This window comes from Orcinus orca, chromosome 3, assembly GCF_937001465.1.
Source record: "Orcinus orca chromosome 3, mOrcOrc1.1, whole genome shotgun sequence".
NCBI classification, from domain to species: Eukaryota; Metazoa; Chordata; class Mammalia; order Artiodactyla; family Delphinidae; genus Orcinus; species Orcinus orca.
In genome coordinates, this window is record NC_064561.1 from 177534006 (window position 1) to 177556367 (window position 22362).

Here is a 22362-nt window from a genome sequence, read left to right on the forward strand (position 1 = left end):
GAATTTTGAAAACACTATTTTAATTTCCCCCAATCATATCTTACAGCTAACTCCAGAAAGTAGCTATATGATAAATATAATTACTATATCAAAAATGATTTGAGGTTTTTTATAATTTATCTTAACATGTCTTTAAAATAAGTTCTCTCTCTCTCCATATGAAACTCTACATGGCCAAGTTCCTAAGGAAAGAGCAGATTATAGCTAACATTGGAAATACATTTCTTGAGCTACTGTGAACATTGCAGGCCTACTTTCACACGACTGGTGGGCTTAGAAAGAGACATGAATCTCTTTTCCAAGGAAGTCTGTTTCTGAGGAAATCCCACTGGATCATCTTGAGGAAACGCTTCTGCAGCTGGTGCATAAGCTCATTATGTCTCATTCTGTTAGTGATCATCTAATACTTTATTGGAACGTGGGCCTTTCCGATGTGAATCACACGTTGGGTCACCGAGTAAAGCAGACTCACAGGGAGCAGCAAAGAGGGCTCACTGCACAAAGTGTGGTCCCAGGGCCAAGGGCTTGAGGAAAAATACAGCAAACGGAGAGGGCGCTGCTAAAAGATCCTTACACCATCTGTGTTTGTCCAAGAGGGTTACGCGCTTTATTTTACCCAATTTCATTTTCTGTTTCTTTGTCTTTTAACTCAACAGTTTTGAGAGTCAGACATGGAAGCAGGTCTCAGCAAACTTAGTCATTGGGTTTCCCAAAACTAGGAAAGAGTTAGGAAGTAAAGAACTAGGCAGAAGGAAGGAGAGAAGGAAGAAAATGCGATCTTAGCTAGAGAAACACTTGGAGACATTTTACAAAAGCAGAAATTGATGAATGCTGTTTATTGAAAGATAATCTATCCTCAGAAGGTACCTCTGAGATAAAGCATCAGAGGCACAAGAAGATTTAAAAGTGGCACCAGGTTCCAAAGAATCAGAATATCGTCTCTTAAGTTACCCCCCAAAATAAATAAATCAGTACATAGTAAATTTATTTACCTCTATAACAAATTCAGAAGAGTTTGTATAAATTATGTATGAAACCTTTGAAAACCTTCTTCCTGTTTGGTTTTTCCTCTCCTCCCTGTAACGCTTACATGTTTGATAGGACAGGTGGATTCCTGCCCTTTTTTTTGCTTCTCACTCATCTCGGAGCACAAGAAATTCTTCAAGTAAGACCCCCGTAGTGAGGAGTGAAAGCTGGGGAATCAGATCTGCCTCGGGGGGGAGGGTGGGAAAAACGACTTTCTTTCCTCTAGCAAGATCCACTGATGGGAAGCATTGGCCTCTCTCTCCAAGGTTCTCATGCCAACACTGCTCCCTTTGTCTGGCGACATCAGTGCCCCCAGGGTCCCTGGGCACCGTCTGTGACCTCATTCTGCCCATGCTTTCTTCTCCCTTTTACTTTTCCTCTTTTCTCTCTTTTCTCTTCTTGTCTTCATCTTCCTCTGGTACTTTAGGGCTTCTTCCTCCCCTTCCTTCTTGCTGGTGCTGTGATACACCCACAAGCAGCACTATTCAGTTTTGGGAAACCCCGCCAAAATCTTTGTGGACACCTGCCTGTCTTAAGGCCTGTCTGAGGACATGTGTAGTTGGTAGCCCTGGGTCGGCGGGTGGCTGGGCCTCCCTTCCCTTCCGAGGCCCCATCTAACTGTTCCCCACCCTGCCTCCCTCCCCCATCTCCCTGGACTTGTGTGTCCCCACTCCTCAGGGGTTCCTGCCTGACCTGTCCCACCCCACTCTGCATCACTTCTCAGTAGCCGTTTGTATTTCCTGGTCAGGCTGCGTTTTAGTTATTCAGCCCCCTCCCCTGAGCTGGGCCACATGAATTCTTGTTGAGCCCAGGACACAGCCTGTAGTGGCTGTTTGACTCCAATCCACGAAGGAGCGAGCAAACACGTAAGCCTTCATCTGGCTTCTGCCCTCACCACTCCCGATGCCGGAGCCACTTCTTGTGGTGGAGTCTGTCCTGGCCTCTACCTGCCACATGCCAGTCATTCCTTTCACCCATCATGACAACCAAGATCAACCAAGAATGTCTCCAGACATTGCCGGACAGTGACTTGGGTGAAAATCCCAGGCGTAATTCCCAAGATGGTATTGTATTGGCAACTTTTACATTGTCTATTTTGAATTTTGCTCTCCCTTTAAGAGTACTTTCATATTTCATCTAGCTCACACTTATTTATACATTTCAAGGGCTTTAAAAAAATGTCCTCTCTGTGGACTTCAGTCTCCTGTGTGTTAAAGGAAAACATTCAATTACTTAATCTAGCCAAGGTTTCTCCTGCTAATAGTCTATGAGTCTACAATTTTAAAACAATCCGTGTGGTAGCCTTATACTAGTAGATTATTACTCCTTGGGGTGAAAAGTTGCTTCTGCTGAATCAAAATGGTCCCATATTTTTCCTTAAGCTGTGATCATTGGTTGTTTGATGCTTAGAAATTAAGCAAGTAAAAACCAGAGAACACACAGGAAAGGCCATCTTTCATGCCTATTAGGAATATATCTTTGATTCACAGAAAGGACAGATCATTATTATACATAATTGAGGTTTCCTGATACACAGAAAGAAAATGAGCAAAACAAACATTGTCAAAGAAAATCGTACCTTTAAGTTCCACATGTTTCTGGTTTCAATGGGCTAAGAACAATGGCAAACCCCAGTAATTATAAATCGATTCAAAACTGTGTTTGTGGATGGGATTTTTTTTTTTTAAGATGAATGCGTTAAGACAGATGAAGATGAATTTCAAAGTGCCAGTGTGAGAAAGAGAAATGGCATATTCTTTTAGGTTGCATGAAGTACACTGATAAACTCACAGACAGTTTTGAACAACCTACGCTTGGTTGAAATAGAATTCGGTTTTGTAGCAGAACCATGTGCGATGAAGTTCATGTGCACAAAATGATGTGATAGGTCTATGAAGGCAGCAGCCTAGGCAGTGCTGCTGGGCTGGTCCAGGGCTGGTGAGAGCAGAGGGACAACCAGGACTCTTCATTTTCTGTTACTAGTTCCTTTCTCTTATATAGCATCTCTGTGGCTTTCTTAAAGTGGCACCTGGCACAACAGCCATCAGAGACCCTGAGCCCAGCTCCTGGAACACAGAAGGGAAGGAAACAAACAGCTCCAAAGGTCTAGTCCCTGAATTCAGAATTCATTCAACCCCAATTTCCCTGTTCTGACATTTCAAGGAGCCAAATCAGGAGACATTTCCATAGTGTCCATTTGACTGAAATGTAACATCTCTTTGGGGGAGTGGAATTCAGATTTTCTTAGTAGCCCTGAGTTTAGAAATAAGAATTCAATTGTTTTCTATTTTTGTTGGCGTTAGAGTAATATGGAAACTTACACACAAATTTACAAAGTTTCCCTTCTCCCTGAAATAGAGTAATGCAAAATGTGACATCTCAAAAATGTGAAAAATGCTAGCCATTTTGTCTGAACTCATTTTTTCCTACCCTAAGAAAAGTGGTCTGTGCTTCTCCACATAATGCCTTTTACTGCAGAGCCAAGAATGTGGAGCGTGGATGAGGCGCTGGGCCTTCAGGGGTGCGCCCACTCAGTCCTCTGGGGAGAGCATTCCTCCGCGGGCTGCAGAGGGGAGAAGAGAGAGGGCACATTTCCTCGTGTTCCCCATGTTGCTGGGACCGACACGGACATCATTTCACGTTCAGTCGATTAAAATGACCATTTAGGGAATCAACGTCAAGAAAATGTAGCCAGATCTTTGATTTGAGCCTGTGTAGCAGAGAAGGGAGGACGGAGACTGTCAATTCTTGGTGAGCTTTGAATTCTATTTTACTTAAAATTTTCAGCTCACTTGGGAGAAAAGGGGTGACTTGACCTGAAATGGCTTAAACATCCTATCTATGAAAACAGGAGTGGGAAATCTGTGTTGTTTATGGATTCAAAAAGGTTTCATAATAAAATCTGTTGGATTTAGTTATTTTTGAAACATCACTCTAGACATTGGCTTCTAGAAGTATTTAAATGTGTTTTACACAAATGTTATTTTAAACGTAAATAGTTGATTCTCTTGTGATCTAACAAAAGCTCCTTGTCTGCTTGGGGTTATTATGTCTAAACCAAAGCCCTTCCTACCATGACCTTTAGGAACTTCACAGAGGAAACACAACCGATTATTAAGGGAATGAAAGAGCTCCTTTATGCACATATTATACTTTATAATTTTCAAAAGATTCTCGTTTGTGATCTCATTTCAGTATTTTTAACAGCAAGTTCCTAGAATGATTTTGCAAGTTAGTGGGAGAGTTTGGATTAGAATCCAGTGCTCTGTGTATTGCTCTTCCTGCTGTGTCCTGTGGTCCTGCTTCCCAGGTTGTCAAATTCTGCTCATAAACAGGTAAATTCCAGAGAAGAAAAACACGATGCCATCCCGCCTGGGAACCTGTGATGTAGGGGGTGAAACAACGTTTTCATCCAAGGTGCCAATATTTGGAAAGCTATGAGTTAACTGGTGCAGGCAGCACAATACAGAACTGCCTTTGTTCTGTATAATTGCTCCAAAAATGGAGGGTTCTTTAAGATCAGATACTAACAACCTGTGCAGATTACACGTACCAAATTTTGGTTCATAAAATTGAGGTTCCTTAACAAGTTCCCCTTGGAGTCAGAGCTCAGTTGAAAACAATCTCATTAGGTAAATAAATATATATAATATACTCTCTTAATACACTTATATAGCATACACTCTTTTAATATATATTCATATATATGTGTATCCGTATATTTTTAGTTTTATAGATATACATATAAATATCTATATTTATATATCTAAATATGGACATAATAGTATGTCTATATATTTATATAAATGCTTCTGTAATATGTATGCATATATATTCATATGTAATATATATGTCTCCTATATATGTATATATGTCTTATATATGTGTGTGTGTGTTTATATATATATTTACATCTGATTGGATGGTCCAGTTTTTCAAGACCCACAGTTAGCCTTTCTTCAAGCAGAACATCTGTTTGGGAAATAAATATGAGGAAGTGCTGCAGGGCAAACCCAGTTATTTCATGAAGAAAATTGTCCCCAAACACATGCTCTCTCTGCTGGGGCCTTGGTCTTATGTCCTTGAGATCAAGTGGGCATCGGCTGTCGCATCTAAAAGCTCTTTCGGTGAGTCAGCAACTGTGCATGTCAGCTCTCAATTCAAGCAGGAATTGCTTCAAAGTCAAGGACAGGTTGACCCACCGGTGGGACTGCAGGCACAAGCGGGTTATTTTAATGTTTAAGTGCTATTATCAAAGTGAGGTAGATGAGTTTCATTGTAACAACAGAAGCCATGTGCTGGCAGGCTCCCGGGAGCCTTGGAATGTGCACTGTGTCTTCCTGGAAAACTGGAATTCCTTAAATCCCCTTATGCCATTTTTGAGCTACAGAAATGGGAGAAAAGAAACAAATTCTCAGGTGAGATTCTTATCATGGACATTTAGATAAGCTCATTTAAAAGATAAACCTAGAGTAGAACCTCCTGAAAGGACTTCTGTGTTCTATTTTAAAACACGTGGTCCAAGCAGTACTTGTAGTAGGTTCAGGTAACCCGTGAAAAGCCCCTGTCTGTAGCAAAGACTGACAAAGTGATAGACTATGGATTTTCCCATAGGAGAATTTGGATTTGGGGATCACCATCATGAGGAGACTCAGTATTACAGGGCCTGGCACTCAGCCGTTTCCTGTCATTCTTAAATTTTTTTTTCTTTTTTTTTGCGGTACGCGGGCCTCTCACTGTTGTGGCCTCTCCCATTGCGGAGCACAGGCTCCAGACGCACAGGCTCAGCGGCCACGGCTCACGGGCCCAGCCGCTACGCAGCATGTGGGATCTTCCCGGACCGGGGCACGAGCCCGCGTCCCCTGCATTGGCAGGCGGACTCTCAACCACTGCGCCACCACTGATTCATAAATTGATCTTCTGCTCCAAAGCAAAGTACTTCTGCTTTCTTTCATTTCTGTTTTTACATTCTGTTTTGCTTGGACTTTCTCCAATCTCTCATCAAAAAAAAAGAAAGAAAAAGAAAGTTGTTATTTGCAATGTATTTATTTGCTTAGGATTCACATCCAGTCTGTTTCTAGATAGAATCAGTTGAGCAGTTTGTGAATTAACCATGAGGGAACATTTAGGGGAGTGAAACAGGAAGGGGCTGAGCTGAGCTGACCCAGACTGTCGGGCGAATGAGTTCAGCCTTGGACAGTTAAGAAGAAACACGGAAGTACCACCCCGCCTCCAGTGGTTCCTCCTATTGGACACAGAGGGTGAGAAGAGCTCGTCCAGCCTCACTGGTGATGGGACAGAACTCTTCCCCCCCCCATCCTCTTCTCTGTTCCCTCCAACCTTGCATGCTGGGCTTACCTAAAGCATTACCCTCCTCAGGCCCCACTTACCGTACATAAGCAACTTCGGCTTTCACGGAGCTGGTGATGCCTGCATCCTCTTAGTAAAGACTGCATAAGCCTCCATGTCCGATTGTCCAGTTTCCTGACATTTACCTGCTTCCTTCCCTACATCCTCACTCAACATGAGGGAGCCTATCAGCATCGGGGAGACACACAGCCCAGGTAACCTTTCCCAGAGGGTACAGTGTATTCTCGTGATTTCCAGAACATACTTTTTAAATTCTCTGTTCTAATTCTTTAAAAAAATTTTTTTGATGTGGACCATTTTTAAAAAGTCTTCCTTGAATTTGTTACAGTATTGCTTCTGTTTTATGTTTTGGTTTTTTGGCCGCGAGGCATGTGGGATCTTAGCTCCCCGACCAGGGATCGAACCCTCACCCCCTGCATTGGAAGACGAAGTCTTAACCACTGGACCACCAGGGAAGTCCCTCTCTGTTCTAATTGAAATAATATTGTGCCCTCCCTCATTTACTTTTTTCCAGGATTTTTTTTGACAACCAGTTGGATTTGTCCTTCTGCTCTGACACACGTCAGCATCCTGGGTATCACATCCCCAGCCATCTTTCTAGTTCTTCATCAAGTTTGTAATGGGCCTTCAGGAAGGTTAATGACCGACAGTCCTGTTTTCACTTTGTCTTTCTTTTGGGAGATTAAGATAAACACCACATCTGTTATCTTTATTGTTTCTCTTCCCAAAATTGATTAGAGGCCCTTGCTTTTTCTTCACCAGGTCTGTAAGACTCAGACATGAGAGCACCTCTTTTCAATGGGGAGGATTCTCTTGGAATAACTTACCCTTGGCCAAGTTCACGGTGATATGACTGCCTCTAGAGCATTTCTACCTGTGTCAGTCTCCTGCTTTAAAAAAACAAAACGCGAAAAGTTCTTTTATGTTTTGACTCATTCTTGAGAGAGTTCTAAAAGCAGCAACAGAAAACAAACAAAATCTCCACATCTCTCCACTGTCTGTAATTTTCTCTCATTCTTTATTATAGTGTCATTGTTGTGTCTGCTTTGTCCATTCCGGCCATCAAGAGCCATCTCAGCCCTGTGTTCCCCGAGTTGTCTTTCTGGAGTGCCCTCAGACGCCATTAGGTCTGGGGTTTCCACCCTGGCCTTGATCCTGTCTCTGCAAGCTCTGTGCCCCTCTGCTCTCTGAGGCGGCGCACCCCCTCCTCTGTGTTCTCTGAGTGAGAGCTCCCTGACCCTGGGAAGGGATAACGATGTGCCTTTTTGATGTCTTGGTTTGTTCTTTCTCTTCAGAACTCTCCTTCCCTTTCCCCAGGTATAAAAGCAAAACAGAGCAGGACAAAATAAGCCTCCCTATCAGGTGTACCTTTCTCAGTTACTCAATTTATTGTCTTCCTTTGACACTCATTTCTTAATTCGTCTAATAGTTAATTTCGATCTTTCATTCTGTCTTTTTTTTTCTTCAAAGTATCTTCAGTTTAGCAGCCAATGATAATTTGTTGTTTTTTTTTTTTCCGCACACACACACTGTATTTTATTTTTACAGGAGATAAATAGACTGACACCAAGCATTGTAAATGGATGAACACGACAGAAGCAACAATGATTGCAATTACCAAACACGAAACACACTCACACTATGTCATAATATTGACATTCAGTCCAGGAATCCTCCACTGTAACAGCTCCTTTACTTTGCAGTGAAAATTGATTGGTATATTTTTTGCCTCTGAGTCCTCGTGGGATTTTTTTTTTTTAATTCAAACAGAAAGTCACAAAAATTGTAATCATCCTCATCAGTTCACTCAGTCCCATGTAATTAATTTTTTTTCATCTTGATCTTTTGTTAGCACTTTTATGAATTCATCGGTTTTCCATTAGAGTTCTGAAAATGCTTATTCATTCAGTTCAGCAGTATAGTCAGTTACCAGAAACCTGTACTTGTCAGAGTCTTTTCCATGAATTCCTTGAAGATGAAACCCTTTTACTGGAACATTTTTGCAAAAGCATCAGAGTACACCCAGAACTGTCTGTAAAAGACAAAAGACTTAAAAATGACCACGGTTAAAGATTTGATGAAAGTTCATAATAATGCAATTGGCAAGGAAATTTAGTTATTTCTGAGATATACATTTTAAAGTAATAACTAGAATTATGACTTATAACATTATACCAGAACATATAAGATTTTTAGAAATTTCATGTAATGTCTGAAACATTTATATTAACATATTTCCATACAAAAAAATCAAAGAAAGTTTAGTATTAGTTGTTTTTTTGTTTGTTTGTTTTTTTTTTAGACTGCAGGATAATTTGTTGCTTTTATTGTTAGTAGTAGTATTAGGAAAATTATCTACCTTCGATATTTCACTTTACAGTTAGAAAACAAATTCAAATATTGTAGCTCATTTTATATCCACAGCTAGGCCATGCCACAGGCTGAGTTATGGCAAAGCAACATTTCGTGGAGACTGAGGCTCCATTCCACTGAAGAGAGCACTGCTGTGCCATTAGATCCAGATCCTCCTGATTGGGGAAATGTGTGTCAAACCGATATATCATCATGCAGCATCTTCTAGGTCTGGTTGGTTGGTCAGTCACCATTTCCTGTTCATTTGCTGGAGTCTGACTTTGCCCTTTCACACGGAAGCAGGAGGGACTGAATTGTGGAAGTAGTTTCCTTACCCGTCTCCTGAACTGCCCTATCACATCTCTACTAGCTTCCACATGGTCCAGAGTGGTCCTTCATTTACAAACATCACCTCAGGTCAAAACTGCATGCAGTGGCACAGGGAGATCAGCTCGGTGCTCTGTGACCACCTGGAGGGGTGGGATAGGGAGGGTGGGAGGGAGACGCAAGAGGGAGGGGATATGGGGATATATGTATATGTATAGCTGATTCACTTTGTTATACAGCAGAATCTAACACAACGTTGTAAAGCAATTATACTCCAGTAAAGATGTTTAAAAAAACAACAACTGCATGCAGTAAAAACATAAAACGGTTCCTTCACATTCAGAATAAAAAGTAAACTCACTGGTCTGGCACACCTGGCCTGTGTCTGGCTCCCCAGCTTATGTCTACCTCTTCTGTACATAGTGAAAGCATGGTGCTTTCTCCAACCATGATGCCTTGTCACAGCCCATTCTTTCTGCTGAGAATGTGTTTTCCCTCCTTTGCTCGGTAAAATCCTGCAAGTGTCAGGGGGTACCTCCTCAAGGAAGCCTCAGCAAATCCTACTCTTCCTTTGAAACTTATCTCAGGTGTCATCTCCTCCAGGGAGCCTTCCTACACCTCCTCCCTTCCCCTCTCCTCCGGAGCTAGCAATATGCTGCTCTCCGGTGACTCCTCATTAGAGTACGTGGACAGCTCCGTGTATTTTAATTTTGCGCTACGGGCCTAGATTGTGACTTTTTCCACAGTCTCTGCCAAAGAGTATCTAATCAGTAAATGCTTGCTGGCTGAATGAATGAAGAGCTTTCTACCTGAAAGTTCCTGCACTACTGTGACCATGTCCTAGACTTCTATGTATGTTTTGCAATCACAGCAAAACAATTCAGCTGTGAGCCATCCCTCAGCATGAGCTTTCATGCCTCTTGTTCCAGACATCCTTGACTTATTAGTTATATTTTAATTTTTCATCAAAGAATCAAACATGTTTATAGATTCTTGCTGTGTATGCATTTTGAGAACTTTATGTGAAACTTCTTGCAATTTGCAATCAGAGTTTCCCATGTGACCCTAGCATCTGGAGAAGCATTCACCATGTTTTTTCAAGTTCCCGGGGAAGTTTTCTAAGACACTGTTTCATGAGCAGTGTTTATTTATTTTCCTAATATATGTCAAAGGCAATTTAGGGCTCACACTGTTATCTGCTACAACTCAAAATGAAAGCCCATTCCTCAAAAGAAGACACATGCTTTGAGATTTTAACTGATCGTCTATTTATATCTATCTTTACAAATATCCTCCATTGAGCAAGTGTGCAGAGAAAGTCAGACTATTTTAGAGTTCTGTTGTTATTTTTTGGTCAGTATCCGAGAGGATTTTTTGTTTTGTTTGTTTGTTTTTACTGGTTAATTAACATCTAATCTATTAACTAGACAAGATGTATTCATATTCACCATTCCTCTTGCGCTCAGGCCTCCTTAACGAGTTTCTTGTGATTTTTTAATTTTTTCAGGAGGAATGTCAGAACTACATCCGGGTACTGTTGGTGGGTGGCGACAGGTTATTTACCTGTGGAACCAACGCTTTCACGCCGGTCTGCACCAACCGCACGGTACGGCTTCAGGTGGAGCTTTGACAGATTTTAATACCTGGAAAATCCAAGCATTCTATTCAAACCCTAGTTTTAAACGTGTTTCTATTCTCCAAAGAGTTGCTTTTTAATTTTAAAAAACATCTTTTGTCAAACTGAGTAAATATTTGATGTACTGACCTATTACTAGTAACACTATTATATAAAGAACTGGTAATAATTCTAGCTTGTTTAATTAAATTTAAATATGCTTTCAGACTATTTCTACCAGCTTATTTCCCACCAGACCCTAAACATAATCCTAAACGTATTCTTATTTCTTTTTCTTCTTTATCGTAGGGAGGCTGTTAAGTATTAAAATAACCTAAAATCATAATCCAAGTGAAGAAAATACAGTTTACAAATTGGATGAGAAGAGTGTCAGAAAAGTAAAGCAAACTAGCAAACAAATGGAACCCTAGGAAAAGTAAAGTTATATGCCACCCTCTGTCTTTTTATTTTAACCTGTCATTATTGACAGGGGAATTTTCAGCATCCAGGTCTTATACCCGTAGAACTGCCGGGTTATCAGAGCACACGTGTAATCTTCCTTATATGGGACATTCATTTGATCTTCCTCCAGGAACATGATGAAGAAATATCACTATGTTAATTTCCTGGTTACACACTTTCTCTCAAGACCTGAGCTTACCATCCTCTTTTAGTATTCATTATTTTCAAATAACATTCAGTTATTGGAAAGAAAGGGAGGATGTTGATGATAAGAAGTGATGCTCACAGAGAGCTCCCTAGGTACCATGGCCTGTCCGAAGCACCTTACAACTTCATCCTCACATCCACCCTATGTGTTGCTTACCCTTTGGGTCACCACTTTATAAGAGTCTAAGGCTTAAAGACTTGAAGTAGCTTACCCGGGGCTACACGTCTAATAAAGCAGGCAGTGTATCTGAGCCCCCCTGCCTAACCCCTCTGCTCTTGTACCTCTCAGGTAAGAGTAAAGAAACCAGAGGAGAGCAAAGATTCCCTCCCCATCCAAAGAACTTTTCTCATGCACTGATTGTTCAGCTCTTCAAATGCTGGATTCCCACCACTTGACTGCAAGGCACTGAGTGGCCTCTCTGAAAACTAAAGACTAAAGGCTTGGAAATTTGGGCTACGTGGAGCTAAATGTCCATACATCCTTACCCATGAATGCAGTTTTGCGCTGTTCATAATATTTCGATTCACTTTTATTGATAAAATTGTACATAAATTTTATTGCAATTTGTATTTCTATAAATATTGAAGTTGGGTTTTTAAATTAAAGTGGAAAAATCTGCACTGTCCCATGCATTATAAATAAAGTCATAGACAATAATCTCACTTCATCTTTTGTGAGTATCCAAAAGCCAGAGGTTCAGTAACTCTCAAAGGATGATGAGAGAGCTTGTTTGGTAGATTGTCTAAGGAGGACCACAGTGTACTGTTCTCATCCAATCAGAGTGCAGAAGTTTGTCCCATTGTATGAGCCCCAGAGAGTTTAGCGTTTATGCTTCCTTTGCAGTTTGGGTGGATATGCTCCATTAACGCTCTTAAAGGGGTTTCCCGGGGGATAATTTGTTTCTCTGTCTCGTCTTCACACCTAGCTGAGTAACCTGACGGAGATCCATGATCAGATCAGCGGCATGGCACGCTGTCCTTACAGCCCTCGGCACAATTCCACGGCTCTCCTCACGGCGGGCGGGGAGGTCTATGCAGCCACGGCCATGGATTTCCCCGGACGCGATCCCGCCATTTACCGAAGTCTGGGCGTCTTGCCCCCTCTCCGCACCGCGCAGTACAACTCCAAATGGCTCAACGGTAAGTCTTACCTTCACTCCCAGTTTCCCCTCTCGTTGGTCTGTGATGCCCGGTGACTTGGTGTTCAAAAGCAAACTGTCACCGTTTCTAAAAATAAAATAATTTCTTCATTTTCTAAAGAAATCAAAATGTACCCGCTTTTGGATTTCAGTGTGGAAAGGTATCAGATGGCTCTTTGCCAACTCGGAAGAGAAGTGATATTCTCCGCACTTAGGACATGATAATAAAGCTAATGGTGATACGAGCGTTCCTCAAACTGAAGCTGCTTTTTCATATTATTGTTTGCAGTTTAGGAAATCCGATGTCATGTCAAAGATATCTGTAGCCTCATGTGCCTTCTTTCTTAACTTCTTTATTAGATACCTAAAAAGGGAAATTACTAGCGTTTCATGAAAGTTTCAGGCAGTTGTGTAAAAGAATGTGTTTGGCTTTAGGTAGCTCCAAATAACTTGACCAGTGCTTTTTTAATTTAATTTTTTATTTTATATTGGAGTGTAGTTGATTTACAATGTTGTGTTAGCTTCAGGTGTACAGCAAAGTGATTCAGTTCTACGTATACATGTATCCATTCTTTTTCAGATTCTTTTCCCACATAGGTTATTACAGAATATTGAGTAGAGTTCCCTGTGCTACACTATATAGAGTAGTGTGTATATGTCAATCCCACACTTCTAATTTATCCCTCCGCACCACGTTTCCCCTTTGGTAACCATAAGTTTGTTTTCGAAGTCTGTTTCTGTTTTGTAAATAAGTTCATTTATATCATTTTTTCTTTTAGATTCCACATATAAGTTGACCACAGTTTTTTAAAAAAGGGTGTCAAGTCATACAACTGGAAGGTCAGGGTAGGTGTCTTCAGAGTTGCTCACTTCAATGCCTCAAGAATTAGTCAGGGACCCAAGTCCTGTCACCGCTGTCTCTGCCACCCACAGTCTGTCAGGTTGGTCCTCAGGCTAGCTCTGCTCATGGGTGCAAGCCTGCGGCTACAATTCCTGGTACTGCATCCAGACATGACAATATCCAGGGGAAGAAGAACCACGTTCCTTGTGTCCTTTTTTTGAAGAAATCAGAAACCCCCAGAAGACTTCCCTTGAATCCTGGGCTAGAACTTCGTCACTTGCTCAATTAACAAATAGAAAGTGATTCCAGCCACCCAAATTGAAGTTAAAGTTGGCTAGGTACTGAGACCTGCCAGCTGAAATTCAGCCCTCTGCATATGGGTACACACACACTAGCAAACACAATGTTACACACACACACACACACACACACACACACACACAGTAGCAAACACAATGTTATCGATAGATGTATGCACCATATGTAATCCATTCCCTCAGTCATTTAGTTGATAGTTCGCATAAAGATGAAATCTTGTAATTGCCATGATAATATTTACTATTTTGAGCTTTCGAGTCCTACGAAGATTTACTGGCTTTTCATCAAGTACCAGCTCATTATTGTAGACCCGAGTTTCTCACCTCAGCACTATTGATGCTTTGGGCCAGATAATTCTTTTTTGGGGGGAGGGAGTTTGTCCTGATTATTGCAGGGTGGTTAGCAGCAACCCTGCATTATACCCACTAGTTGCAATAGCATGGCCCACCTCCTGAATTGCGACAACAAAAACTTTGTCCAGAAACTGCCAGATATTCCTTGGGGGAAATATTGCCTCTCTTTGAGAACCACTGGTTTAGAATGATCACGTCTGCATATTTATGCATATGTGTATATATACACACGAGCATTTTGTCAAATAAGATAGTCAAACCAGCCATCACAGTTTGCCTTTAAAAGACTCCCTTGTAGAGAAAAGAGTCTTCATCCAGTTTCTTCAGCAAGTTGAATGACTCCGTGAGCTTCCAAAGGGCAACGTGAATTGTTTTCTCAAACCCAAGCACGAACTAGATTCCCTAGGTTAGCATTATTTCTGTTGAACTGGTTTCAACTGGACCTTTCGACTCTCTGTGGAAGGTTTCCTTTCCGCTCTGATGCTTTCTTTCATCTGTGTAGCTTAAAGTTCTTTCTTTTCATTTGTTGAGTTTTACTGGCCAAGCAGTTTCCAGTTAAAAATCAAAATGACTTATTCCCCAGCCACAAGCATTGCATTTAGAGTTTGCTGAAAGCAAAGTAAAAATTAATTCGGAGTACAATCTCTTTCTTTCCCCGGAAGCGACACCCTGAAGAATATCTTGGGAAAATAATTCAGGTTATGGCATGAGTTAGAAACACTGTTTCTTTCCATGTGACTTAGATGCCCAGGCTGATCAGGTGCTCAGATGCTGTTAACCTTCTGGGTGTAATCTTTCCCATTTGAGAGTCAGGTGATGTCATAAGGACAGCTGAAGAGCTCACCCAGGGTTTCCACAGTCACTGTAGGCATATATGTCCTAAAATCATAAATGATATTATCCAACAACTGTGGCGATTGCAAATAAGTCCAAGGTGAACATGGCGGAGCCGCCACTCTGCTCACGGTGTCATCATAACTCGCATGGCACTGAATTGTCCCGCCGTCCTCAGGGAGTGTCACCCTCTTGTTCGCCACTAGGAAGGCCCTCACTCCCAGGGCAGAGCACAGAGAGCCCTGAGGCTCCCAAGTTGAGTGTTGATTCCCTCTCCTGTGTTCTCTTGGGACACTTTCTTCTACTGAACCCTGAGGTATCATTTCTACCTCTGATTGGCCCTGGTTTTCTGCTCTGACTCTCCCTCCAGCATAGATTCTGGCCTCTGAGCCCCACTGAGCTCTGCTTCTGTGCCCCTGCTGGGCCCGGATGCAGGGACATTTATTCTCACTGTTCTTGGAATCCACACTTTTCCTTCCATCTGCCCTTTGACCAGACACCCTGTCTCTGTTCTTTCCACTGTGCTCTGGAGTAATTTTCTTTCTTTACTGGAGGTTGGTGCCTTACCTGTTATCCTTTTTTTCCATATCCTTAAATTTCTTGCTCTCTGGTGATAATCACCATCTTTTTATAAAAATGCTCAGATCTCCTCCCTCTTCCATGAGACAAAGGCAAAGAAATGCAATGAAACTAAAAACACCCTTAGTTCTGCAGTATCCAAGAAGAGTCCTATTTCCTGTGTGATATTAGGTGCCCAGTAAATGGAGATCAGACAGTTAGATTTGTTCTTGATAGAGCTTAGTGTTGGAAAATCCCAGGGCTGGTGTGTTAAGAATATGCAGATTATGACCTGCTGAATGAAGAGGTACAAGCTTCCACGTGGGGTTGGCAGGCAGCTTCCTCAGCATCCAACCTCCCGTTTTGGGGAAGTGAAAACCCTGGGGCTTTGATTGAAGGTGCGTTTTCAATACACTCACGCAAAGAAAGTACAGTCACAAGGTTTATTACTTGCAGATCCCAGAACCCAGGCCCCAGGAGCTGGGGAAGGGCAGCCCTCCATCCCAGGTCAAGAGCAGGAGATAGAGAGAAGGGTAGCAAACATCTATTAACTTACAAGGTTATCTGGGCAGAGGTCACTGTCTTTTAGTGGGCTCAGTGGTCGTATAAGAAGGTAGGGGATGGAGGCTTTGGAGGTGGAAAGTCCTGCCGGCAAATCAGTGCTCACCCTTCAGGATGCTGATTTGTCTCAATTCTCGGTTTCCTCGCTTGCAACCTGGAAATAACTTGCCGCCGTACCTGGCAGTTGTGAGATAAAAAATCAGACCATGAAGATATGACGAATATTGGTGGCATGCAGCAGGTACTCGATAAATAGACGTAATTACTGAGAACTCCCCAAAGTCTGATACGACATCGGATGCGTAGTGGCAGTGAGTAAATGTCTGTTGGCTGGGTTCGTGGAGGAACATTTTGGGCTGTGGTTCCTGATTACTGACACCTACCAGCCTCTTGTTTCCCATCTTTCCTGACACGGACAAGCCTCCTCTGTGCTTTCCCCACTGTGCCCCCTGCTGCCCCTCTGGGCTGGACTCTCCTGACTGCCATGTCCTGCTGCTGCCACATCCAGGTCCCCCGGACACATTCACCTACTGCACAATCCTCAGTACCTCCAGGTGTCTACCGGGCTCAGGGTCCCTGGGAGGCCATCACTCAGCTAACAGCTGCTTACAGGTTATGATAAGCAGAGCTCCTGTCTTTGGTTTGGACATTTACCAGTTTTCTGCCAACATTTCTCTGTTGACGAAAGAAAACTTTCTCGGCAGGGGAGGTGTGGGGGATAGCACCTGTGAACCGTGGTCAGCAGAATTTTTGTTTTCAGCTTCCCTGCTGTGATTAAATTGTGTATAGGATAATTTGCCTGTACAGGGAGGTAGACCCTTTCCATAATTGGGTTAATTAACTCGTACAGGGCAAACTCACGGCATGAGTGGTACAGCGGTCGCTAGCGTTTCTCGTTTGCCTCTTCCAGCCCTGTGCCAGGCATCTCCCGCCTCAGCCAGCAGCTAGGCACCAACCAACTTCACTGCCTCAAGCCATGCCTTCAGCGACGTTTTGGACGCTGGCTGTGTTTGTTTTGTTTGTTTCCTAGGGTTGCTGCCACGAAGTGCTACAAACTGGGTAGCTTAGAACAGAAATGTGTTCGCTCAGAGCTCTGGAGGCGAGAGGTCCAAGATCAAGGTGTCGGCCGCCCGTGCTCTCCTTGAAGCCTCCAGGGGAGGGCCCTTCCTCACCTCTTGTAGCTCCGCAGCCCTCAGCATCCCTTGACTTGTGGCAGCAACACTCCAGTCTTTCCCTCTGTTCACACGGTCTTCTTCCTGTGGCTCTGTGTCCTCACATGGGTCCTATGGGATTAGGGCCCCCCTTATCCCAGTATGACCTCATCTTTACGAATTATATCTGCCATGACCCTACTTCCAAACAAGGTCACATTTATAGGTACCAACATATATTTGGGGGGATACAATGCAACCCGCAATAGTGCCCTAATCAGGAAACGCTCAAATGTTGAAATCTTAAACTTCTGCGTCTTATTTTCCAATGACACTGTTACGTCTCTTTCTGTGTTGCGGGTGAATCCTCTGGCCACACTCAGTCTCCTGGTCTCAGCTGTGTTCTCCTCGTTCTCGACAGACAGTGTTCCCTTCTTGTTCCCAATAAAAAGCGTCAGAAGTCATCAGGTAGGGCTCAAGGGGTTGTTGTCTTCGCCCAGGGCAGAGCCGGCCTGCACCCGTTTCCTCCTTCCATGCTCCAGAGCACTGGGGTGGACAGTCCATCCGCTTAAACTGTAGCCTTATCCACTGTGCATCCCTCCTCCACCTCGCGATCTCTGGGGAAGGGGTGCCTCTCTCTTAGGCAGCATTCTAAAGCGGATTTCATCCCCCTCATTCTGTGTCTGAATTACTCCCTCAAAGGGCTGCAGTGAAGGCTTGGCAAAACTCAGCACTGTGACCCTCCAGAGCAAGAGAAGCACACGGCACAAAGGATGCTCTTCAGAATGTCAGAACATGTAGACAAACATGGCAAGTCATGACCCTTCAGGGACCCAAGCCTCTGGGGACCTCCTTTGCTTCAGGGCTACTCTTCAGGCAAGTGGTGACATCAGGCTGTCCAGGGTGACGTCCTGCCAGGATACAGAGAGCCCTGAGTAAGGACCTACCAAGCCTCTAATCTTCCCACCACACCTCCCAGAGACCCAGCATAAATACTACGTGGTAGGGTTCCAACAACATGCCCTGAGCAAGCTAAGTGCCTTGGATCTAATGCCAGAGTTCCAGGTGCGTTGTCTTATGATACCACCACCATTACAGCTGTCCACCCATGAGTGGGTGTCCCGCCTGCGCCCCTGCACCAGTGCAGCAAGACCCAGGTGGTGGCCGTGCATCAGCTGCCAGCAAGGGCTGACGTGGAGAGGAGAGCAGGGCTGGCTGTGACACCTTCATCGGGTTTTCTCTTTCCCAGCCTGTGTGATCTGACTCCGCTGCTCCTTTGCCCACGTGCCCTCTCAGCATGCTTTAAGGCGGAGTGTGCATTTCCCTGGCTGCACTGTGCTTTCCTCACCATGCTCCTTCCCACGTGCTGTTTATACTGTTCTTTCTTCCCTTGAGTTTTCCCTCATCCGTAATTCCTGCTCCTCCGTAGCTTCAGTTGAAGTTGCAGTTTCCCCAAGACTCGGTGGGTCCCTTTCATCCCTTCTTGACGGGCGTTGTGCATGGCTGTCTTCACCCCACGATGCTGGAGCGCGTGGCCCCTGTCCTGCTCCAACCCCGCTCGCATCCGCATTTCACCTGCAGAGAAAGCTGAGGCAGTGCTGGCCAGCTCCCGATGCTTCCCTGTGCTCTCTCCTACCCACCCTTGCTCCTGCTTTAACCTCTTACATGCATTGCCACTGGCTCCCTCCTTTCTTCCAGGGATTAGCAGACGTTTTCTATAAAGGGCCAGAGAGCGAATATTTTAGATTTTGCATCCGTATGGTCTCTGTTGCAGCTTTTCAATTCTGCCATCGTAGTATGAAGGCAGCCGTCACCAATGCACGCTGCGTGCACATACAACTTTATTCATAGCCAGCGGGCAGGATCTGGCCTGATGGCTGTAGTTTGCTGGTCCCTGTTCTATCTGGAGAGCTCTCAGCCCCAGGCAATCCAGCTGGCCAGTGGGTTTAGCTCCATTATCTTTGCCCAAATGCCACTTCTCAATGGGACCTCGCCGCTGACCACCTTATTTGAAACGACCCCCTCCTCCGTCTGGCCCTCTTGATTCCCCTTAGTCACGTTAGACTTTTATCCTTAGTGTTATGCTTTTAGTACTTGTCTCCTTTCCTCCACTAGAATGAATGTTCCCTAGTGGCCAGGCTTACTTGTTGGTCACCGATGGATCCCGTATACTTTCAACAGTGCTGGACACATGGTAAACACCCACTACATCATTTTTGAATAAGTGAACTAATAGATGAGTAGTTTACATCTTTGTTTTCCCCACCCATGAGTTTCTGAATTCCTTGAGGGCAGGGATTAGGTGGGATCCATTGTTGTGTGGTCAGCATTTCATATAGTGCCTGAAACACAGTTGAGACTCCATCAATATTTGTTGAATGACTAGGAGATAGGCACGTTTCATAAGTGGCAGAAATACGAATTTTGTTGTTAACAAAGGGAGCGTGTCATATGAGTTGTAACCCAGAACTTTAAAAATATAGATTTGTATGTTTGAAACTGATGCGGGTCCAAACATGTAAAGAATCTTCTTTTGCCGTTCTCATGTGGACTCCCATTTTCAACCATTATGTATTCAGTTAGTTATCAAAGACAGTATGATTAATTGGATAATGTTCTGGAGGAACTTGAAACATTGAGTTATATGTTTGGTCACGACTATAAGTTTCAAAATCGGATTTTTTCCCGTGCAAAAATCGCTCTTCGAACAAACTTACGTGTTTAGAGAAGTACCTTAGCAGCCTTAACGCATTAAAATACTAATTGTTAATAACCCTTATTAAATGATTATGGTAAAGCAGGGTAATACATGTTTAATGGTCTATGCTTAAAATAGAGAAGCTGTCAAACTTGCCTTCAAGAAACTGGCAATCAAATCGGGGAAACAGTCAACCCATGAAAAGGGAAAAAAAAATACGTCTGCAAAGTAGCATCGTACAGATTGAGTGTGTGGGTTCTGGGGGAGCTGCGTGCCTGCACATGGACTAAAACCTCGATAGGAACTTGGAAAAAGGAATCTGTCAGTGAGCTTTCAGCAGGGACATCTTTGGGGGCCTAATCTCACTGGCAGGCAGCAACCTGCTTATTTTCCTTCCCTGGAGGCAGCGTTTGTCTCTCTCTTGGGTTTTCTCCACAGAACTCTGCTGCTTCCTCCCATTCTCTGAGATTCCAGGCTTGACCTCCACCTGGAGGAAAACACACTTGAAATCCATTGTATCTTTTTTTTTTTTTTTTTTTTTTTTTGCGGTACGCGGGCCTTCACTGTTGTGGCCTCTCCCGTTGTAGAGCACAGGCTCCGGACGCGCAGGCTCAGCGGCCATGGCTCACGGGCCCAGCCGCTCCGCGGCATGTGGGATCTTCCCGGACCGGGGCATGAACCCGCGTCCCCTCCATCGGCAGGCGGACTCTCAACCACTGCGCCACCAGGGAAGCCCCATTGTATCATTTTTAATGAGCTATTATGTTTCCAGTCAAGAAAACTCTGTCTGTAACTATCTCAAATTCTCCTAGTTTGAAATAACTCTATCGATGTTACCCACACATTAAATAGACTCTTTGAGGTCTTTAAAATACAATGATTAACCTTCTAGTGATTAAAGATAACTTACTTGGAGGGAGAAAAATCCTTCTGTGCTTAACTCAAGGAAAAATAGTTTCTGCTTATCATGAAGACAGGTGCTTTGTGGAGCTCCCTACTTCTCCCTGGGCGCAGATACCACTTCTTGGGGCTCCAGACATGGCCAGGCTGCGGTGACCCTGTTGGGCTCCATCCTGGGGACAGTGAGATCACTTTCTGGCAGTCTACACAGTGCAGTCCCTGAAGGTGTGAACAGTCTGCACTAGGCTCCTCTGGACAGACAAGATTTGCTAAAGCAGGAAATTCATAAATGCAGGCAGTTCCCAGATAAGCAAAATAAAGACAAGAGGGGCCTGGGAATGAAGTGTACTTGTTTAGGAAATCTGTAGTGTTTACCAAGGAAAAGGAGCTAGGTAAAACCCAGAACAAAAACCACGATTGTGTCATCAGCAGCCTAGTTTTGTACTTTACCAGACAGCACCTGGGGAGATGCTTTCAGAGGGCCGTCCTTGTGAACAGTGGGCTCTGTTCAGTACTGCAGCTGAAAGGCTAACAGCTGACAGCTGACTCGTGAAGTTTCAACTTGGGAAGGTGATGGCACGTGGACTTAGAGCATGGGAGCAAAGTTGTGTGACATGAGACCCCGCATGACGAGCTGCCCTTTTCTAATTTTCAGGCTTGATCAAACCTATCAGAGGGCGTTGGGCAGATTGTCTGTCTTGTGTGGGATGGATGTAAACACCATTTGGAAAGAGTGTTGTAAACCAAGTCTGATGATCTTTATAGGGTCAGAAAAAGGGTTTAAATAAATGGCCTCCCTGCATACCATTTGCCTGTCCGTGCACCTGCTGGAGCCTCTGGTACATCCAGTTGTTACTCCAGGTGCAAGGGGGAGTCACAGTGGCTCTTTTCAACTTACAGGTGGTTGGGAGACTCCACATAGGTGTTATCTGAACCAGGGCTACATGCTGAAGCAGGCACGAGCTAGGACTTGAAGACAGATCCTTCCCCCTCTGTGGACTTCTGGCCTCCCCTGTGTTTAGTCAACATCTTAGGAAATACTGCCACCATAAGCTGCCTCCGTCTCTCTCCTGATGTCCACATTTTTATGCACAAGTTGCCATGGAAGCGGGATCCAGGGACTTTGGAAATAGTGGCCGGTGCTTCTTGATTGGTGAAAACTTGCAAAAGGAGATGGAATGAGCTGGGGTTATTAAACCCAAAGAAGAAGAGCCTGTGGGGCTATTTAACACAGCCCTTTATGGACACAAACATCTGGTAGGTGACAGGAAGGAATCAATTATTGTGCTCTTTGAAACTAGTGTGTTCTGTCCCAGTCATTGAGTGCTGAGTTCCTGAAAGTTGGGCAGCCACAGAATCCCTTTAGTGTTGTGATGAAGGCTCTATACTTGCCAATAAGTCATGTTGTCACCGAACTCAGGTTCGGCTGCATGTTCCTCAAGAATCCAATACTGAGAGACAAATGTTAGGTAAAGGGAAAGATGGCTTTATTGAGGAAGCCAGCCATTCTGGGGAGAAGGTGGACTCATGTCCCCAGGAGCCAACTCCCACTCCCCAGGTTTTGCTCAAAGATTAAACAGGGAAATGAGGAAGGGGCCATGTGCTGAGGAGAGAGTTGCAAGGTACATGATCAACTCGTGGATCTTTTTC

General features: G+C 43.8%; 1 protein-coding gene across 8 annotated transcripts in view; it reads left to right on the forward strand.

The window, feature by feature from the left end:
* The window catches only part of SEMA5A (semaphorin 5A), a 477303-nt gene that overhangs the window by 300586 nt on the left and 154355 nt on the right, over nucleotides 1-22362 (forward strand). For all 8 annotated transcript variants that reach the window (XM_049708240.1, XM_033436601.2, XM_033436598.2 and 5 more), the window contains 2 exons: nucleotides 10583-10681; nucleotides 12286-12499. In XM_049708240.1, coding sequence (XP_049564197.1) covers nucleotides 10583-10681; nucleotides 12286-12499 — 313 coding nt within the window. The remainder of the gene's footprint in view (nucleotides 1-10582; nucleotides 10682-12285; nucleotides 12500-22362) is intronic.